At 35.5% G+C, this 20,230-nt stretch overlaps 1 protein-coding gene across 17 annotated transcripts in view; it reads left to right on the top strand.

The window, feature by feature from the left end:
• The window catches only part of LOC105333338 (ryanodine receptor), a 135,131-nt gene that overhangs the window by 46,957 nt on the left and 67,944 nt on the right, over positions 1 to 20,230 (top strand). For 15 of the 17 annotated variants that reach the window (XR_010714559.1, XM_034470158.2, XM_066087048.1 and 12 more), the window contains exons 16-46: positions 77 to 297; positions 1,417 to 1,550; positions 4,436 to 4,674; positions 4,762 to 4,951; positions 5,965 to 6,175; positions 6,277 to 6,485; positions 6,634 to 6,720; positions 7,086 to 7,245; positions 7,379 to 7,452; positions 7,552 to 7,643; positions 7,779 to 7,863; positions 7,957 to 8,077; positions 8,180 to 8,276; positions 8,402 to 8,603; positions 8,806 to 8,910; positions 9,031 to 9,150; positions 9,714 to 9,868; positions 10,188 to 10,289; positions 11,745 to 11,804; positions 12,282 to 13,095; positions 13,224 to 13,494; positions 13,618 to 13,804; positions 15,901 to 15,982; positions 16,114 to 16,235; positions 16,437 to 16,512; positions 16,627 to 16,806; positions 18,834 to 18,983; positions 19,091 to 19,206; positions 19,579 to 19,634; positions 19,729 to 19,827; positions 19,926 to 20,024. Coding sequence is in view for 16 of the 17 variants with exons in the window: in XM_034470158.2 (XP_034326049.2) it covers positions 77 to 297; positions 1,417 to 1,550; positions 4,436 to 4,674; positions 4,762 to 4,951; positions 5,965 to 6,175; positions 6,277 to 6,485; positions 6,634 to 6,720; positions 7,086 to 7,245; positions 7,379 to 7,452; positions 7,552 to 7,643; positions 7,779 to 7,863; positions 7,957 to 8,077; positions 8,180 to 8,276; positions 8,402 to 8,603; positions 8,806 to 8,910; positions 9,031 to 9,150; positions 9,714 to 9,868; positions 10,188 to 10,289; positions 11,745 to 11,804; positions 12,282 to 13,095; positions 13,224 to 13,494; positions 13,618 to 13,804; positions 15,901 to 15,982; positions 16,114 to 16,235; positions 16,437 to 16,512; positions 16,627 to 16,806; positions 18,834 to 18,983; positions 19,091 to 19,206; positions 19,579 to 19,634; positions 19,729 to 19,827; positions 19,926 to 20,024 (4,916 nt within the window). In the remaining variant the exon portion in view is untranslated. The remainder of the gene's footprint in view (positions 1 to 76; positions 298 to 1,416; positions 1,551 to 4,435; positions 4,675 to 4,761; positions 4,952 to 5,964; positions 6,176 to 6,276; positions 6,486 to 6,633; positions 6,721 to 7,085; positions 7,246 to 7,378; positions 7,453 to 7,551; positions 7,644 to 7,778; positions 7,864 to 7,956; positions 8,078 to 8,179; positions 8,277 to 8,401; positions 8,604 to 8,805; positions 8,911 to 9,030; positions 9,151 to 9,713; positions 9,869 to 10,187; positions 10,290 to 11,744; positions 11,805 to 12,281; positions 13,096 to 13,223; positions 13,495 to 13,617; positions 13,805 to 15,900; positions 15,983 to 16,113; positions 16,236 to 16,436; positions 16,513 to 16,626; positions 16,807 to 18,833; positions 18,984 to 19,090; positions 19,207 to 19,578; positions 19,635 to 19,728; positions 19,828 to 19,925; positions 20,025 to 20,230) is intronic. The other 2 variants (XM_066087037.1, XM_066087047.1) reach the window with 2 other exon arrangements.

The raw sequence follows: 20,230 nt of genomic DNA, 5'->3' as shown, positions 1-20,230 counted from the left end.
AAGTTTCCTTCACTCCCTTCAGTAAAGTTTTACAGAGGTGTTATTAAATACGTGTAACATTTTTGGGGGTCTCTAGCTGCCATGATTCAGGGAAACCGTGCCAACTGTGCCCAGTTTGCTCAGTCCTACCGCCTTGACTGGCTGGTGAGGAGACTGGAGGGGCAGCAGTCCTCCAAGGGAGTGCTGGACGTACTGCACTGTGTCCTCATTGACAGCCCCGAGGCCCTCAACATGATCAAGGAGAAACATATCATCACCATTATATCGCTCATAGACCGTCATGGACGTGACCCCAAGGTTAGAAGAATATCAGCGCTGTTTTTGTTTTGTATATGTAACAAACAAGTATGGTATATGTACTTCGTTTATTAACTATTGTTATTATTATGGTGACGCTCCTACAAAACATAATACATATATAAACCTCACAATCATAAAGCATCACAATAAATTCAATTACTATAATGACACACATCAATTACAATATATTGTTTTTCTACTTTATCTTATATTTAATAAATGATGTCATAAAAAGAAATAACCCTATTACAATATTGAATACTGCAATGTTGCAGATTAAAAATATACTCTGACAATATGTAATGCCATGATCAATAATTACTCAAGTACACAAGTACCTACCCTAAATAAGGGTGAAAGGAACTGTATATACACAACTGTACAATTACATGTACTGGTAGGTAATAACTGAAACAAACCATTTAGACATGTAACTATGCAAAATATGTATGTTAATAATTGTATAAAAATATACAATTTAAACTTTGTAAACGTTCTTAATAATTTCAACATATACTCTCATCTGTGATACAATGATTACTTTGATACAATTACTGATAAAAACTATCTTTACATTCAATACAATATAGTAGCAGTACAATTATTTTACTTACAAAAGTTTTCTCAACTCACAACTGGCCTCAGCAATGGTCACAAACAAAATGGCTATTTTTCGAAATTTATAATCTCAATGATAATTGAAAATTTAACAAAATCAATTTCTTTATAAAATAACTTTAAAAAAAAACTATTGATATCAGTTCACTATATGAAAAGTACATTACATTGTCATTATAAAAAAAATACTAATTCACATAAATGTTAAAAATGTTCAAACCATTTTCCTATAGATTAACTTTATTGTTATTATGATGTAATAAAAAAAACACATCTTGTTACATAATTGTCCGTAGCCTACTGGATAAGACAATGGTCATCATTTTCAGCGGCCATGGTTCAATCCTCAGTGGAACCTTTTTTTTTATTTGAATTTTTTTTTTAAACTTATATATGAAATATTAATAAAACATAGGATATACAATTCTTCATCTCACATATATATAGGATTGCAAAAGATTTTGGTTTTTTATTTTGACTTTTTTAATGTTTTTAAAGGTTCTTGATGTTTTGCGGTCACTTTGTGTTGGAAATGGAGTTGCTGTAAGAACAAATCAAAATCTAATCTGTGATAACCTTTTACCGGGGAAGGACTTACTGCTGCAGACCAGTCTTATCAACCATGTGTCAAGGTGCAACTTTAAGAAAATATTTATCCCCTCGCGCAACTTGTTGAGAAGGGGATATAGCATCGCTACCGTGCGTGTGTGTGTTCGTATGTATGTATGTATGTATGTATGTATGTATGTATGTATGTGTGTGTGTGTGTGTGTGTGTGTGTGTGTGTGTGTGTGTGTGCACTCCATTTCAATTTTCTAGTAAATTAAAAAAAAACCTTCCAATAGAATTTCCTCAACCTTTGCACAAATATGCCTCATTGTAAAAGATTAAAACAAATGCAATGTCATATTAATTGGTCAAATTTTTATGCAAAAACTTAGATAAAATTACACCATTGTAAAGGAGGGGGGCATACATTATGACAAAATTCGTTTAAAACTTAAAATATTTATCATAGATTGCACACTTCTGTAAAATAACAAATAAAAAATGCATGTGCCTTTCCAAACCATTAATACTATTACAAATTATTATTTCATTAAATCAATGTCATAATCAACTTTGTATACGAGTTATCAATGGAAATTTCTGAGGAAGAGTTATCAATCACCCAGAGCGAAAGTAGCTTGACAGAACAACGTTACATTGAGTTAATAGAGTTAATAGCTTAATGTGTTTGAATGTTTGTTATTATCCCCTCGCGCAACTTGTTGCGAGGGGGATATAGCATCGCTGCTGTGCGTGTGTGTGTGTGTACGTATGTATGTCCATTTTAGCCTTTTAAGCAAGATTCAAAGAAAACCCTCGCATGCAAGTTATCAAACTTTGTACACTTCATTAGCATGCTAGAAGGACAAACCCTATTTATTTTCAAGGAATTCAGTTGCATAGATTAGAAAATTTATGTACAATTTCCTTTGTGAAGGTATTCATTTTAAATGGACAACTTGATATTTTGTTGAATGTAAGACTTGTTAAGGTAAGAAGCTAAGGAAATGTTTTTGAGAAATGGGGATTTGGAAGGATGTCCAAAATGAAAAACTGAAGCAAGCAGGAGATAAAGTTTATCCTAGTTTAATCAAACCAAGCAACCATCCGAGCCGAATTTTGAGCTATATTGAACGAATTACTCAGAGAAGAACAGGTTCATAATTCAGAAGAGACTTTGACGAATATCATCAACATGATTAATGGGAATTTATTCATGTAAATTGCTGAAGATATGTTAATATTTTAAACATATTTGGGTTAAAATTACGACATGTTATCTCGAATTTTCTCATAGAGTTGACAATAAATCGCCAGATCTTAGCTACGTTTCATTTTCAATATCAAACTTAAATTTTCCTACACTAATTGTCTAAATGCATAATGTATGTCACTGGATAAAGAAAATTTGTAAAACTTTATTGCTAAAGTTTAACACGTTTGAGGTGTGATTTCGCTACAGTACCCGCAACGTTTTTTTTTACAAAATAAACGATAGGATAGGATTCACGCACGATAGGATAGAATCAACGCACGATAGAACAATGTGGAAGAATAGGATTAACGCACGATAGAACAGTTTATACGCACGATAGGATAGGATTGATACACGATAGGAAAGGATAAACGATGTTCATGATAAACGTATAAATGATCTTCACGAACAAACTGATAATGGCAAAATTTGAGGAAGAACAAGTACAAATAAAGATTTACGTGGAATTTCTTTTAAGTAACAATTGCCGAGCTGCATAATTTATAGAATTTATAAAAATGACCAGTGTATTTTTTTAAAACGGAAATTATGAGGTTTAATGATCATTAAATTTGTTTTCATTACCGAACACCTTAGCCGATTGCCGCGAATATTTCAGCCCCGGATCAAATCGCACGGAAAATAGCGGGTTTAATTATATAAATCCAACTCTTGTTTAAAGTAAATATAAAATCCATCATAAATACATTTTTTTCTGTGTAAGAAAATGATGCATTAAAAACGATTACAGACAAGTTAAATAAATATTTACGCAGATACACTTTCCGCGTAAGATTTTTTAACATTGATTTCATTACCATACATCCTAGCTGATTGCCGAGAACATTTCAGCCTGAAATCAAATATCACACGAAAAATAACAGGATCAATTAAAATACACCTCGGGTTTTAATTAAATATAAATTATATCATAAATACTTTATATTTGTTTCTGTAAAATATGATGCAAAAAAATTATATTGCATAAATTAAAGTTAATGTTTACGCTACAATTCTTGTTCGATAAATATTCGTATACTGTGCACCGAACGAATCGAAACTTATTAAAAAATTTACTTGCTTATGAAAAGGCACGAAACGATTAACACGATAGGATAAACGGAAGAATTGTTGAAATTAAACGATAAACCTGGTAGGATTAACGCACGATAGGATAAGATTAACGCACAATAGAACAGTATACACGCACGATAGGATAGAATTAACGCACGATAGAACAGTTTATACGCACGATACGATAGGATTGATACACGATACGATAGGATTATAGGATTGTAAAAAATAACGTTGCGGGTACTGTAGCAATGGGAGTAATACTGTACAACCACGTAAATGCACCCATCCCCCATGGATGTACCCCAGAGCCTGCATGGGGATTGGAATTCAAATTGGTTTTTAACAAGTTCAAATTTTGGTCTCTTCAATTACATGTTTATTCCTAAATAAGGCATTTCCCCAAACATTATTTCCATTTCGTGAGGGGATGCTCCGCTTTGCGGTGCCCTTGTTTAGATCTTTATATGAATGTAATATGAAAAGTGTATTTTCCTGAACCCAAAAATTACTTTGTAATTAAAGCTGATGTTTAATTGGGAATTTGTGATTACCAACACATTCATCTTATTGAAATATAAATCTGATAGCAAAAGTACATACCGTATATAATATTGTAAGCAATGAATTTTGTTGCAGCATAAGGCCAAATATTTATGTTGGGGTGAAAGAAGGATCTTCCATGTACAAAAAGTGGTATTTTGAGGTAGTTGTCACTCAGTTTGAGGCAGCCAATCACCTTCCACCAACAATGAGAGTGGGTTGGGCCAACACTGAAGGCTTTATTCCATATCCAGGAGGGGGAGAACACAGGGGAGGCAATGGCATTGGAGATGATCTGTACTCGTATGCTTATGATGGAGTCAACTTGTGGACAGGTCAGTTTACGTGCACACATATGTCAGAAAATACCAGTAAGTAATTTGTAACACCAATTTATGTTAAACATATTCTTCTGAAAACAGGGGGTAAGAAAAAGGCTGTAAGAAATTCAGATGAAACATTTAAACCTGGCGACATTGTTGGATGTGGCCTTGACCTGACCATCCCTCAGATCACCTTCTCCGTCAATGGCAAGCAAGTGCTGGGATTCTTCAAGGACTGCAATCTGACTGGCTTGTTCTTTCCTGTTATTTCCATGTCTGCCAGAGTTGGGTTTGTTGAATTTTTTATATGTCAGCATCAATACTAATACATAGATACATGTATATAGCTGTTCATAATTATAGTCTAAACTGTTTGGTTAAGGTTGAACAAGATTTTCCAGTTGATCTCTTAGGTTACATCAGTTTAAAGCAATATGAGCTGCAATTTTCATGTTGAATTTTTTTTTTTAAAGAAAATGTTATTTTCTACTAAAATGACAAAATTATCATGGTTTTTAAATTTTTGTTAGGTCTGATTTTGTGGGAAAAGCTATTAAGAAGCCTTAATAGGAGCAAATTTGAATTATTGTCGTCCTGTACAAAAACTGATATGCTTTATATTCCTTATAAGTGAAATCTTTCTCCTTACAAGAATTAATGATTTTTACAAATCTTATTTATCATAAAAGTTTAAGTTACAGGCAGAATTATCATACTAGCAGGTTTTTGCAGCAAAGTAAAGTTCTAAAAAATACAGCTCATATTGCTTTAAGGAATCTGATCCATATTAGGACCTAATTATTCTAACCTTGAATATCAATCATGTATCATATACTCTTATATTAATTCAAAGCATTTTAGAATAGAAAAAAACTAACCGAGAGAAATTTTCATAAATATCATTAACTAAGCAGTAATTAATGAATGAAGATTGCATTAAGGTCTTTGAGGACAAGCACATTTTTTAAAATAAAAAAGTAAATACTAAGAGTATCAATAAATGCTCTGGTGGAAAGATGCATTTAATCATTAGGAATAGGAAAGCTTTTTAAGAATTAAATTTCATAGATTAAAGCAAAGGGGACAACTCTTCGATAACAGGAAAAGGTCAATTATTAGGACACATTCCACTCTTAAATACTGATACTTAAACATGAAAAGTATGTACAAGTATACTGAGTATTATGCCCTATACATATCTGTCATGCATCCCAATTCATTGAACATGGGCTATTATGGATCGGATACCTTAAGGATAGCAATTTTAAGATGATTAATTATGTTAAATAATTTTTGTTACAGTTGTCGCTTTATGCTGGGTGGGGAGCACGGTAAGCTGAAGCACGGCCCGCCCCAGGGTCACTCTGCGGTGGTGGAGTCCCTGATGCCCAAGGACAGGCTCAGACTAGAGCCCTGCTTCATGTTTGGAGAGGCGTCCAAGAACATCCTGAGTGGACCAACCGAGATCACTGACTATGTTCCCTTTGTGCCAAAAGCTATTGATACAGCAAATGTAAATATATATACATGTAGCTGTCTTAATTTCATATTGTAGATTATTTTTGTGTTATTGCACAGTTTGTATGGTGCATCAATATACTTGCATTTATACAGATCCAGTTACCAATCTACATAGAGAAAGTGAGAGATCGACTAGCTGAAAACCTGCATGAGATCTGGGCTATGAGCAAGATTGAGCAGGGCTGGAAACTCGGAGAAATCCGAGATGATCAAAGGAAAACCAATCCATCCCTCACAAACTTTGAGAAACTTCCAAAATCAGAAAAGAAATATGTGGTGACTGTAGCATATGAAACACTTAGGCAAGAATGTTACTTTGATATTCAAGCACTGCAATATACATAACTGTATATAAACTCACGCTTGTTTGATAAAAGGAGACTTTGCAATGAAGTTTGTACATACAGTGCATCAGATGTGTAAACTCAATTTCTATGTAATTTTTTTTAGAACTTTGCTTGCAATTGGTTACCACATATCAATGGATGCACAAAAGAAAGAAAACAATAGACTGAAAATGATCAAACTTGGAAACGAGTGAGTAGTTACTGTATTCAGAATTAGTTTTGCTGTATGTTATAACACCTAATCACACTTCTCAAAGAAAAGTCTCATTTTAAATTCATTTAAACAAAATTATTTTGAAAAAATATTTGAAATAAGCCTAACTTTAAAGTCACAATTCATCATTTATGATTTGGTTTCAACTGCATTTGGTAATATTGTCAAGGAATGTGTATTATGGTATATCACACTTGTAGACAATGCAATAATACACATTCACAGTCCTGCCATTCATTTTATTGTGAAGAGTGAAATAAATGTGAAATTGTTAGAGATAATAATCAATCATACTTTTGTATTTCTGATAACTTTACTGAAATCTTCCCTTTTGGTAATAGCTTCCTTCAAAGCAATGGGTACAAGCCAACCCCCCTGGACCTGTCAACTGTTCAGATGAGTGAGGTCCTAGAGGACCTCGTGGACATGCTGGCAGAGAACACTCACAATGTGTGGGCCAAGGACAGGATCAAAAATGGCTGGACCTACGGCTTGTTTGAGGTGTGTAACTAATCTTTCTTTGTTACTCAAACATACAGTGTAAGTCCTTTGTTGTTTAAATCCTTTAGGAAAGGGATGATAATTCAAAATTATTGTACATGAAGTTTTTTTAAATCACTGATTTGAATTATAGGATGCTGCAAACAAGAGAAGTCCATTCTTAGTGCCATACAGTAGAGTCGATGAAAAAATAAAAAAAGCAAACAGGTAAAGTAATGTTATCTTCGATGATTATTTAGAATGGAAATTAAGAGTTTGTATTTTAAAGCAAGTTATTTTATATGTTGAAGATATACTTGATTGTAGGGAAGAAGCCAACCAAATTGTGAAGACATTGCTGGCTTATGGTTATAATTTGGAACCACCGACCAGTGAAATGGGAGAAAGCTCTCTCAGAGGTAAGGAGATGAAATTATTCAATATTAGAAGTCCAACAGATCATTCCATGCAGTATTACATTGTGCATTGTAATTGGTTGACACTGAAGACTTTAATTTAGTTTATGCATGTGCATGTATATTGTATGATTTTAGCTTATATAAGTGAGAAGGCAGAAATGCTCACCAAAACAAGGACATACCGTGCTGAAACTACCTATGGAGTGACATCTGGGAAATGGTCAGATATGCTTTATTGTAATATTCTATTCTTTTATTTTCACTTTGATTTTCCTAGCATGAAATGAATATTTTGTCTTTATTTACATTGTAGGTATTATGAATTTGAGGTCATTACTGCAGAATTCATGAAAGTTGGCTGGGCAAAGATATCCCTGGATCCAAGCACAGAACTAGGCTTGGATGGCAACTCCTATGCATTTGATGGTTTTGGTGTATGTATTTGGGCTTTGTAAATTCATTTTTTCACTCTTATCATCATTGCCTGAAGGATCAACTAATGCTCACAAACTGATAATTGTTTAATGTTAATTCAGGGAAGAAAATGGAACCATGGAGCAGAACCTTATGGCAAACAGTGGAGGAGTGGGGATGTCATCGGCTGTATGCTTGACCTGAACGACAAAACCATAAGTAAGTGCTGCACCAGCTGAACCTTGTTCTCATCCATCATTGGTCCTCTTTTTCTCTAATATTGACTTCTGGTTGTGATTTATTATCTGTACATGAGTAAAGAGCTAGCAATTGTTTTGTGACAGCCTTTTCTCTGAATGGTGAGCTGATGATGGACTCCATGGGTCAGGAGATAGCTTTCCGTGGGGTGGAGACAGGTGAGCCCTACGTTCCTGCTGTCACCCTCAGCTGTCACCAACAGTGTAAACTCAACCTGGGTCAGGATGTAAACACCCTTAAGTTTTTTACTTGCTGTGGGCTCCAGGAAGGATATGAACCATTTTGTGTGTATGTATAATTTGCATCATTATCTAAATAGCCAATGTTCTTTTCAAGATTTGATGCAGTATTTTCTCCCTTTAACCTTACATGGCCAATCTAAGATACTTGTTCAAGAACATTGTAGTTTCATTTAATCATCAAGGATTGCAATTAATTGTAGTAATTCTGTATTTATAAAATTGTGTACAACCATTACCTGTTTTTACAGTAACATGACCCGTCCGATGACTTTGTGGTATGGGAAAGAGCTGGCTCTGTTTGGAGACATCGGGGAGGACCACCCCAGTCTTCGGGTCCAGAGAGTCCCTGGGGCGTAAGTAATATTGTAATTGTATACATGGCAATAAATGTATTCACTTTCCATGTTGATACTAGTACTATCAATGAATGCTGATGTATCCACATTAAACTACTCCATTATTTTTGGAATCAGGAAAAATGTCACACCTTGTTTGAAAGTGTTATCAAAAACCTTTGGAACATTGGAGAAGGTTCACTTGGAGTACCTTCGTCTTGGACTTCCAGTGATCTGCAAAGATGAATTTGGTGTAAGGTACGTGTCAGTATACGGAGAGTAAAGTTTTCTTAACAACACTCTATTATATAGCTTCATATATATGTGGTAATCAAAGTTTTAAAGGGGCATGGTCACGATTTTGGTCAAAAATTATTTTTCTGATTTTAATATTAACAATGCCTCAGTAAGGCATTTTAAATAGGCAACCGAAATATGAGTGTCATTTGTTGAGCTATAAGTGAGTTACAGAGCTTGAAATTCTTTGCTTTGTAAACAAAGCATTTGTTTACATTTTGAACGATGTAGTAAAAATTCAAGGTTTAGACCTAAATTGAATCGGTTAAATGTTAGGAATGTTTATCTATGCTTAAAATGAATATAATGATAGAAAAATAAGCTGGAAAAAGATTTTTTACTGTATATTGAACCTATGTAAACAAAATCAGGGCACGAGCCTTGTTTACATGACAAAGAATTGTGAGCCCTATATCTTGCTTATAACTATGGATGACTCTCAAATTTTATTTGATCATTAGAAATGCAATTCTAAACCATTGTAAATAATAACAGTTTTAAAAAAAAAGTTTTTATAATGACAGGTCTGCAACCTATCCGACTGCCTATGAAAAACGGATGAACCTGGAAAATATCCGGAGGCATGAGATGGACATCCAGGAAGAGAGTGGATACTCGGTGAACGATCTAGACACAACCATAGAGAACGGGTCCCTGGACAACAGCAGGATCCTGACAGGTAGGGCCCTGTACTCAGACAGAGAGGAGGATGTACCTTAAGCTTGCTAGAAACAATCTATTGATTATAATTACACTCAAAGCAGCTTAGATAGCACTATAGATACTTATCAAGAGTGGAAAGTAGAATAGAGCGATTTTTGACTAACAGTAAACTTATTTAGAGGCATACATGCCATTATCAGCATATTAAAGGCAAAATATAAAATTAAAAGCTGTGTATAAAATATAGGGGATGAAAGCTAGGTGCTGCATGTTTACATTAGAATTGATTAGCTGAGTTTTGAGCATGGACTTGGAATGGCATGATTTTTACACAGCAGATACTAAACAAGCAAGCAGTCCCTCCAACAGTGGCCCCAGTGAGCTGACCCAGCCAGAAGCCACCCCCATTACTCCAGTAAATGGGGAAGCCTCCATACGTAAGTCTGGTTTGAAGTCACCTGTTGTTTCCCATCCAGGTAATTCACCCAATGTGTTAACCCATTACATGTAAGCAGTACCTGTAAGATAATTGTTTTTAATTTGTACATGAAACATGATTTTCTTATAAATAAAAGTTTGACTAGAAAAAGGCAAACATAAACACACCCACACAAAAGCTAACAGGTGTTTTTAGAAATGAAATATAAATGAAATATGATTAAAGTAGCATGTGCATCTGGCATGAGGGTTAACAGATTTTATATTGTTCGTTACAGTTCATAATGGTTTCTTTTGGTAGAAAATCAGAATGCAATCAATTTCAATATGTATGTAGTAGTTTTGATTTTTTTTATAACACAGTTTTCTAATATTTATATACCTGACAGTTTCAACAGTTTATTATTACATAGGCAATTCAAAAACTTACTTTAGGTAATTCAATTTTAAGTATTTTTCATAATTTATAGTTCACATGTTTTGGAAAACAGGAAATAGTATCCCTGTTATCACTCTTGCCTTGCTATATAAGTTAGCTAGTATCTGGTTGCTACGTGTAAGTCAGTCTTCTTTCTTTGGATTTCATTGGGTTTAAATTAGTGAATAGAATCCTGGTAAGGGATTGACTACCTTATGGTAGGCTTCCATTTCTGTTCTTAGCACATAAACCTCGTGGTTTTAAAGCTCTGAGTAGATTTTTTTTATTAGCGTAGGTAAAGCATGATTTTTGGTTAAGTTAGGAAGTTAGGGCTTAATTATTTCAGATCTCTAAAGTTTAACAGTATTTTATTTAGGTTTTCAAATGTAAGCTTTTTCCCTTACTGAGTCCTGGTTTAAGGTGTTGTAGATAACAGTATTATAAGGAAGGTTCTCTTATTACTCTTATTATATAAAGACTTATGTTTTCATAAAGGTAAATTTTTAGGTAGCTTCTATTTTTATATTTTATGGTGGCCCAGTATATAGGGACATATTTTGATATTTGGCAATTATTTGACATTTTTGAATTTTCTTATCATTTTATTTTTAGATTAATTGTAGAATTGAATTGAATTATTAAGTATCCATTGTAATATGACTTCAGTATAAATTCAGATTATACCTATTTTCATAGTAATTTTCACTTTTAGTACTTCTGTTTGTTAATTACCAATTTTCCTATCATTAAATCTTTTTGCTATCTTTGACTTAAATCAAATTTATAAACATTATTAAATTGTGTTAAATCTTACTGGTGTTTTCATTTCAAGTGTTGACCATAGTTCAGGAATCCCCTTACATGGGTTGATTTTTAACTGAGCCATTATTTGACATTAGGGTTACTTCTATCACAAGAGTTATTGCCCTAATTGTACTGGTTCTGGTTATATATATAATTTTCAGTAAAAGTTGATATTCTTTCAATAATATTTTAGTAAATGGATTATCATTTTATTGTGATCATACATTTCTAGATGAAGATGATGAAGAATATGCAGATGAAATGATGAATGGTGACACAGAATTTAGAAAATGTGAGTTTAAAGGGAGAGAACTTGTAAAACATATTAGTAAATGTACATATTAATCATTATGTCCATGTTACCGTCAAAGTTATTTCACAAATGATTATACAAACGAGTTATTGTAATTCTTTTGTGTTGGAGAATTTTGAATGTGTGAGTGAGAAAGTGAAAGATGCATGTGTTCCTTTTCTTATAAGTGTGTGCAAGGAGGTATGTAGAGATATATAAATTATGTGTAAACATGAAATATTGTTATGATTTAATTCAGTAATGTTTATATTAATGCACAGTATTAGTTATATGCTTTGTTTAAATACAGTTTCATGTATTGATTCATGTTTAATAAACCTTCATATAGTATGAACTCCGCTCCTTTATTTAGTAATAGTGAATTATTCGTCAGGAACGCATTCCTACCGAAACAATGTAAGTCCTTATTTAGCAAAGTTATCTGAGATATAAGGTGTGGAATTCTTATCTTCTTAGCTGGTTATTCAGAAGACACAGAATTCAGCCAGACCACTGCAAGTGACAGAAGAAAGAAATATCTGGACAAGAGCGGTCGCCATTCCTTGGATGATTCCTCACAAGACAAGATGTCTACCTCCAGAATCAAGCCGGCCTCTAGTGAGTCGCGCCTCAGTGGCTCAGACAAACCAAGCCTGAATGTCCCTGAGGGCAAGAGGTCCTCCTCCAGACTGTCTCTACTGGGAGACAAACTGATGGACACTGCTAAATCTATTGGAGACAAGAAAACAAAGACAGGGCGCTCACCATTTCCTAGCATCTTTAAGAAAAACAAGGGGGTAGACATACCTTCACAAGACGGCAAGAGAACCAGGAGTGTGGAATACGGAAGCATTGACAGACGTGTGGATCATGGCAAGAGTCAAAGAGACCAACAGAGGCAGCCCAATAAATCAGCGACGCTACCCATGTCAAGGATGGCTAAATCATTGGACAGTGAAACAGGGAGCTCAACACAGGCACCTGTGATTAACATTGAGGCACCCAGAGGGATGATTCCATATGAGTTTCAGGATGCCATCGGTAGAAGGCGCCACAGCGAGGGATCTGATGCAGAAATCTCGGATGCTGAGCTGAGTGAGCTGCAAGCAATGGCTGATATGATTGACGAATATCACTACGCAGTGAGGATTTTACCTGGACAGGACCCTGCACAGGTGTTTGTTGGATGGGTGACTCCAGGTTTCCACTTCAGCGAAACAACATTTGACATGAAGAAAACCAGACACGTTGTTTTAACTACTCTAGAATCTGATTACAACTTGAAGCAAAGGTGAGAAGTTACAAGTACAGTTAAAATTGCTGTCAATGTCTTACTTTGGTTATATACATGTATCAAATGCATTGTTTTATTCTATTCCATTGACTGTAATGCTAAATTTGGTTTAAATTGATTTTCAGTGTGAGTAGGAAGAACTGTTACATGGTTTCAGCCGGAGACCTTCAGCAAAGGTACGCAGGTCTGAGCCAGGAGAGCTCAGGTAAGCGGGCCTCCCCGGGGTTTGTAGTGGGCTGCTTCATTGACACCAGCACTGGACTCTTGTCCTTCACAGTCAACAGCAAGGAGGTGGCCAACAAGTACCAGGTGGAGCCAGGCACTCGCCTGTTTCCTGCTGTCATCTGCGAACCAACGAGCAAAGAAATGCTGCAGTTTGAACTGGGACACACAAAGGTGGTCAAATTTCATACAGTAAAATTGTTCAAAAATACAGATTCCAAATATTTGTAGTTGAAATGAAAAAGATGTAGTAGAATATATGTACTTCTTCTAATGCAAGTTTGTTTGGTTTCACAGTACACTTTGCCCCTGTCAGCAGCAGTATTCAGGGGACCTAAGCAGGTGATCCCTGCCTGTCCCCCCCGGCTGGATGTACAGGTCTTAAACCAAAGCTGCTGGGGTCGAGTGCCATCCAACACCCTCAAGATACACACTCTGAAAATGTCAGAAACTAAAGGCTGGAGCATGCTCTGTGACAATGCTGGTAAATATTGAAAGCTCAATAAAGATTTAAATTATAGCGCACAGCGCCAGCGCAAAGCAAGCTCTACCGGCAAGGCGTGTGTGAATAGAAAATTCGGACTAGTTGCACATTCATTCAACGGATTTTTTTCGTGTCAGTAAATCAGACCAGTAATGCATTGTTTTAATCGTCCCAGTAGTTCCCTGTAATCATGGCAATTTTTATCACTTCACACTCTCACGAGAATCAGCAAGACAATAAAAACAAAAATGATGTATACGGCATACAGTCAATGTTACCTCTAAAGTCAACCTCAGTACACTCTCAATCAGAAATGATCGAGTGATGTCACAAAGGTTTACACATTTATCCAATAGATTTTTTCGGTGTCAGTAAATTTTGACCCACAATTCATAGTACCAATGGTTTCCAACCTCACGTTCTCGCAAGAATCAAAGTAAAACTTTTGAGAAGCAATATAAGATGTGTAATTTTAAGAACATCATGTTTTTGAAGTAAATAAAACAGTATTTTCGCGTACTTTTATTTTGTCAAGGGAGTTTTAAAGAGCCAGTTGACACTTAACCAATGTGAACTTTGATGTCACAATAAGGGGAAATTACTCTAACTGAAGTTATTGTAAATCTGCTGAAATTACCAAAATCCTCTCAAAATCTTGCAAAGCTAAAGAATGAGGACATTTCTTCAGATATAGGAAACAGTTGTAACTTGCACTCACACATTTATTAGTCCCCTACCGGTTTTCACCGGAGGGGACTATAGCTTTCCTCTGCGTCTGTCCGTCCGTCTGTCTGTCCGTCCGTCCGTCCGTCTGTCTGTCCCACTTCAGTTTTCCACACTTTTTTCCTTTAAGCGTTTGAGGAATAATTTGAAATTTGCTGAACAGCTTCAAAATGTCAAATTACAGATCAAGTTTACACTTTTGTAGCGTTTGGTTGTCATATTTTCGAGAAAATTATTTTTTTATATTCCAATTTTTTAATGTTCGGGTTCGATATTCTGCATAAGAGTGCATTGTTTTCACAATTTCCACAAACCGGTAGGGGACGTGTATTGCTTATGCAATACTCTCAGAATGCTTGTTTTATTCATTATAATTACGGTAATTTCCAGGAACGTACATGTAGCATCATTATTTTAAAGGGGGGGGATGGCAACTTCATCCAAAAAATCTTTACAAGCAAGAAGAAAAAAGGATAATTCTCAAAATCATGAAAACTCTAATCCTTTAGCTCTTTTATTAGCAGTTCAATGGTTTCTTTATCTTCACTCTATTTATTACATGCTCCCAATCCCAAGGGGGGGGGGGGGGGGGGGGTACACCTCCATGTTCCTTTAATATTATAAGCAAATATTTTTAAGCGTAAATTAAAAAAAAACTATACTGCAAAAACAGGGGATGAACTTTAAAAGAGGAGATTACTGTGCAATGAACATTTATATTAAAATCTTTATCATTCAACAACATTGTATATGAGATTAAACTATTGCTCTACTTATAAATAAATAATTAAATAGCAAATCTTATAATCTTTGAATAATGAAAATTTACTGAAAAAATAGGTATGTTTTATTAGTCCCCTACCGGTTTTCACCGGAGGGGACTATAGCTTTCCTCTGCATCCGTCAGTCCTTCTGTCCATCCGTCTGTCTGTCTGTCCGTCTGTCTGTCCCACTTCAGTTTTCCACACTTTTTTTCTTTATGCGTTTGAGGAATAATTTGAATTTTGCTGAACAGCTTCAAAATGTCAAACTTCAGATGAAGTTAACACTTTTGTAGCGTCTGGTTGACATATTTTCGAGAAAATTAATTTTTTATATTCCAATTTTTTAATGTTCGGGTTCGATATTCTGCATAAGAGTGCATTGTTTTCACAATTTCCACAAACCGGTAGGGGACGTGTATTGCTTATGCAATACTCTCAGAATGCTTGTTTTATTTTGCAATCAAATTCATTTATGTTACATTGTTAATATTGATTTTCATAATTCATTGTTAGAGCACATGCTGCGCTCGCCCCAACGGTTGCACTGTAAAACATATTATCACTGAAAACTATTCAGAAGTTGTTAAAATGTTGGGTTTTTTTTTTCAGTGGAAATGCTGAGTGTGTATATACCAGAAGAGGATAGAAGCATTGATGTTCTAGAACTAGTGGAACACCCATCTCTACTAGAGTAAGAAACAGTGTCCTTGGTTTAGAATGTGCAAGCTCTGTTATTTGAGATCACTTGTGCATGTCTTTTCTAAGTGCAGTACATGATGTCTATATTGAACTTGATTGAATTTCTCATTTTGATAATAATAGGTTCCATGCTAAAACCCTGGAACTGTACATGGCAGTGTGTTACCATGGTAACCACCGAGTGTCCCATGCTCTAACCCATCATGTGGACCTCAGACAGATGATGCATTGTATACAGTGTCTGTGTAAGTCACCTAGACCTGTGATAATATCACATTTTGAAGAAAAAAAACAACAAACAAACCCTGATTTGGTTTATTTGCATACAAAACTGTTGTAAGTTGTTATATGAAACATTAATAAATTTTTTTATTGGTTATTTGTTGTTTTGTTTGTATGTTTGTTTGTTTGTTGTTTTTTTTTTTTTACACATTTTCTATTTTCAGCTCTCTGTGGACCTTTAAGAATGGGTTACCATGATCTGCTGATTGCAATGCACCTAGAGTCACATGCCACTGCAAGGTACATTGAAAAAAAGTGCTAATCCTATTACCACTGGAAGGACATCAATGCAGTTGTTGAGGTATGTTGGTTATGTTTTCTGAACTCTTCTGTTAATGTACATTGTACTTGCAGACAAATGACTCAGAACGAGTACATCATCCCCCTGACACCAGGTACCAAGGACCTGAGTCTGTACCGTCGACCCAGTAACCAGGACCGGCAGTATAAGATCAAACACTCCATACCCAACATGGACGCCAGTGTTTCCATCCGCCCGGCTCTGTTCATCACCGAGAAACAGATTGAGGGCAGGTCAGTCTCTGGGAGGAAGTTTGCTCTCTTTATTTGATTGCATCATATTTTGTTGAACACAAACTATTTTGGCATTTCTAATATTTCTTGATTACTGTATTTTAAAACATATTGCCTTATTTTGGCAAAGTTTAATAATGCAGCAAATTGGAAGGTAGCTTGTTACATATATGGCAAGAAAACAGTACAGTTTCCCAGTGCGGCAATTCTGTAACCCAGTTACAAACGAAATCAGACTAATATAATGAAACCAAACCAATATGATATTTACCCTTCCTAATTTTAACTTCAACCATGCTTGAAATTCTGTATATACTAACTAACCCATGTCTCTATACTAATCTCTGGTCTGAAACAGGGTTACAAGGGTTACGAGGGTTACAGACCCTTGTTTCTATAGTAAGCTCTGTTCTGAAACCGGGTTACAAGGGTTACAAGGGTTACAGACCCTTATTTATATACTAAGCTCTGTTCTGAAACAGGGTTACAAGGGTTACGAGGGTTACAGACCCTTGTTTCTATATAAATCTCTGTTCTGAAACAGGGTTACAAGGGTTACGAGGGTTGCAGACCCTTATTTCTATATAAATCTCTGTTCTGAAACAGGGTTACAAGGGTTACGAGGGTTACAGACCCTTGTTTCAATATAAATCTCTGTTCTGAAACAGGGTTACAAGGGTTACGAGGGTTACAGACCCTTGTTTCAATATAAATATAAACCCTCGTAACCCTTGTAACCCTGTTTCAGAACAGAGCTTAGTATATAAATAAGGGTCTGTAACCCTCGTAACCCTTGTAACCCTGTTTCAGAACAGAGATTTATATAGAAACAAGGGTCTGTAACCCTTGTAACCCTTGTAACCCGGTTTCAGAACAGAGCTTACTATAGAAACAAGGGTCTGTAACCCTCGTAACCCTTGTAACCCTGTTTCAGAACAGAGCTTAGTATATAAATAAGGGTCTGTAACCCTCGTAACCCTTGTAACCCTGTTTCAGAACAGAGATTTATATAGAAACAAGGGTCTGTAACCCTTGTAACCCTTGTAACCCGGTTTCAGAACAGAGCTTACTATAGAAACAAGGGTCTGTAACCCTCGTAACCCTTGTAACCCTGTTTCAGAACAGAGCTTAGTACATAAATAAGGGTCTGTAACCCTTGTAACCCTGTTTCAGAACAGAGCTTAGTATATAAATAAGGGTCTGTAACCCTCGTAACCCTTGTAACCCTGTTTCAGAACAGAGCTTAGTATATAAATAAGGGTCTGTAACCCTTGTAACCCTTGTAACCCGGTTTCAGAACAGAGCTTACTATAGAAACAAGGGTCTGTAACCCTTGTAACCCTTGTAACCCTGTTTCAGAACAGAGATTTATATAGACACAAGGGTCTGTAACCCTTGTAACCCTTGTAACCCTGTTTCAGAACAGAGATTTATATAGACACAAGGGTCTGTAACCCTTGTAACCCTGTTTCAGAACAGAGATTTATATAGAAACAAGGGTCTGTAACCCTCGTAACCCTTGTAACCCTGTTTCAGAACAGAGATTTATATAGACACAAGGGTCTGTAACCCTCGTAACCCTTGTAACCCTGTTTCAGAACAGAGATTTATATTGAAACAAGGGTCTGTAACCCTCGTAACCCTTGTAACCCTGTTTCAGAACAGAGATTTATATAGAAACAAGGGTCTGTTACCCTCGTAACCCTTGTAACCCTGTTTCGGAGATTTTTTCTAAAACAATGGTCTTCCCTCTCTTATACAAATTTGTATAAGTTTTTCTTAAACGATTTACCTTATCTAAGATATACCTGATTCTTTTTTGACTCTACATAAGGATCATCTTTCTCATCCTTGTGTAACCGGGTTACAAAATTGCCGCACTGGGAAACTGTACTGGATTTGAGACATATCTAGCTTGTTAGCTATTTTAAGTTTATATGTATATGGGCTAAATAAGTAAAATTACCATTGAAAATGTAGAGAAAGATTTTATTTGAACCAATGGATGTTTTTTGTACCCACAACAGAATTAAAGATGCTGGCCAGGAGTCCACATCCCCATTCTTCCCCATTGAGAGACTCAAGGAATACATTCTGCGAGCTCTGCAGGAGGCCACCATCAAGGGAGCAGCACACATCAGGGACCCTGTGGGGGGAAGCAATGCCAATCTGTTTGTGTACGTAACGACTTCCCTCTCGATGTGTCTGTAAATGTCAATTTATAAAGTCTTCTTTGTAATATGGTGAATATTATACAAGTCTTTATTTTGGGCTTGGGTTTCAGGCCCTTACTGAGGGTGGTGGACAACCTACTGGTGATGGGGCAGCTGACGGATGATGACCTGATCTATGTACTCCAACTGATCGACCCTGAGGCCTTCAATGACCACTACATTCCAGGTAACTATTGCAGTATTTGAAACAAACTTGTATTTTTATGACTAAATACCATAAAATGGCTTGGGCTTACAATGTTACACTGCTCCGTCATTCAGTCATTAATAACTTTCAGTTCATTATCCTGGCATCAGTTGGGCACATTCAACTCAAATTTATTATATGAATACATATCATACAGGAATTAATACAAAGGTCAAATTCGAATTTGGTCCAGGTCCAAAGATTTTTGACAGAGTTATGCTCCTTGAACTTAGAAAACAATAAGAAATTTTCAGTTTCTGCTCTTTATAGAGAATTGTATCTACTTGGGTAAATGTTGTGTTATTTCAAAGTTAATCGCAATATTTATCTTGGACATTTTATCTATTTTAGGGGATAAAAAAGATGGAATTCTTAACATGAAGTTGGATGAAGCAGTCAAACTGGAGGTGATATATTTGTTTTTTATATAATAAGCACAAAGATTTGAAAGCAGTTTTAAAGGTTTAAAAGAATGATAAATACTGTCTGATTCTCTTCTAGATGTGTCATTTTCTACAACACCTGTGTGATCTACAACTGCGACACAGAGTGGAGTCTGTGGTTGCCTTCTCTGATAATTACGTGGAATCTTGTCAGAATGTTTGTACACCTTTTACCCATATCAACCATTGTCTGAGTTAGTTTTAGTACATGATTAATCATGAGAGTGATGCATTCATTTTATGTCAAATTTCTAGGACCAGAAGAGGAGATACATTGAGATCAAACAGTCGGACCTACCTTCTGCCGTCACAGCTAAAATGACACGAGAGTTCCGATGTCCCCCTGCAGAACAGGTATTTGAACCAGAGTAATTCTGTTCTGACTCTTTGGAGTCAACTGTTTAATAGTACATTTTCTTTAAACACTAGTTACTACACAAAGTATGTTGTAAAATCATTTAATTTAAAAATTTGTTATTAAAAATAAATCAGCATTAATGTAAATAGATTTCCAACATCGCTTAAAATAGATTGTATCGTTGAAGATCACGTGATCATAG

Source organism: Magallana gigas, chromosome 6 (genome assembly GCF_963853765.1).
Source record: "Magallana gigas chromosome 6, xbMagGiga1.1, whole genome shotgun sequence".
In the NCBI taxonomy this organism is placed as follows: Eukaryota; Metazoa; Mollusca; class Bivalvia; order Ostreida; family Ostreidae; genus Magallana; species Magallana gigas.
This window is presented reverse-complemented; position numbering and strand designations above follow the sequence as displayed.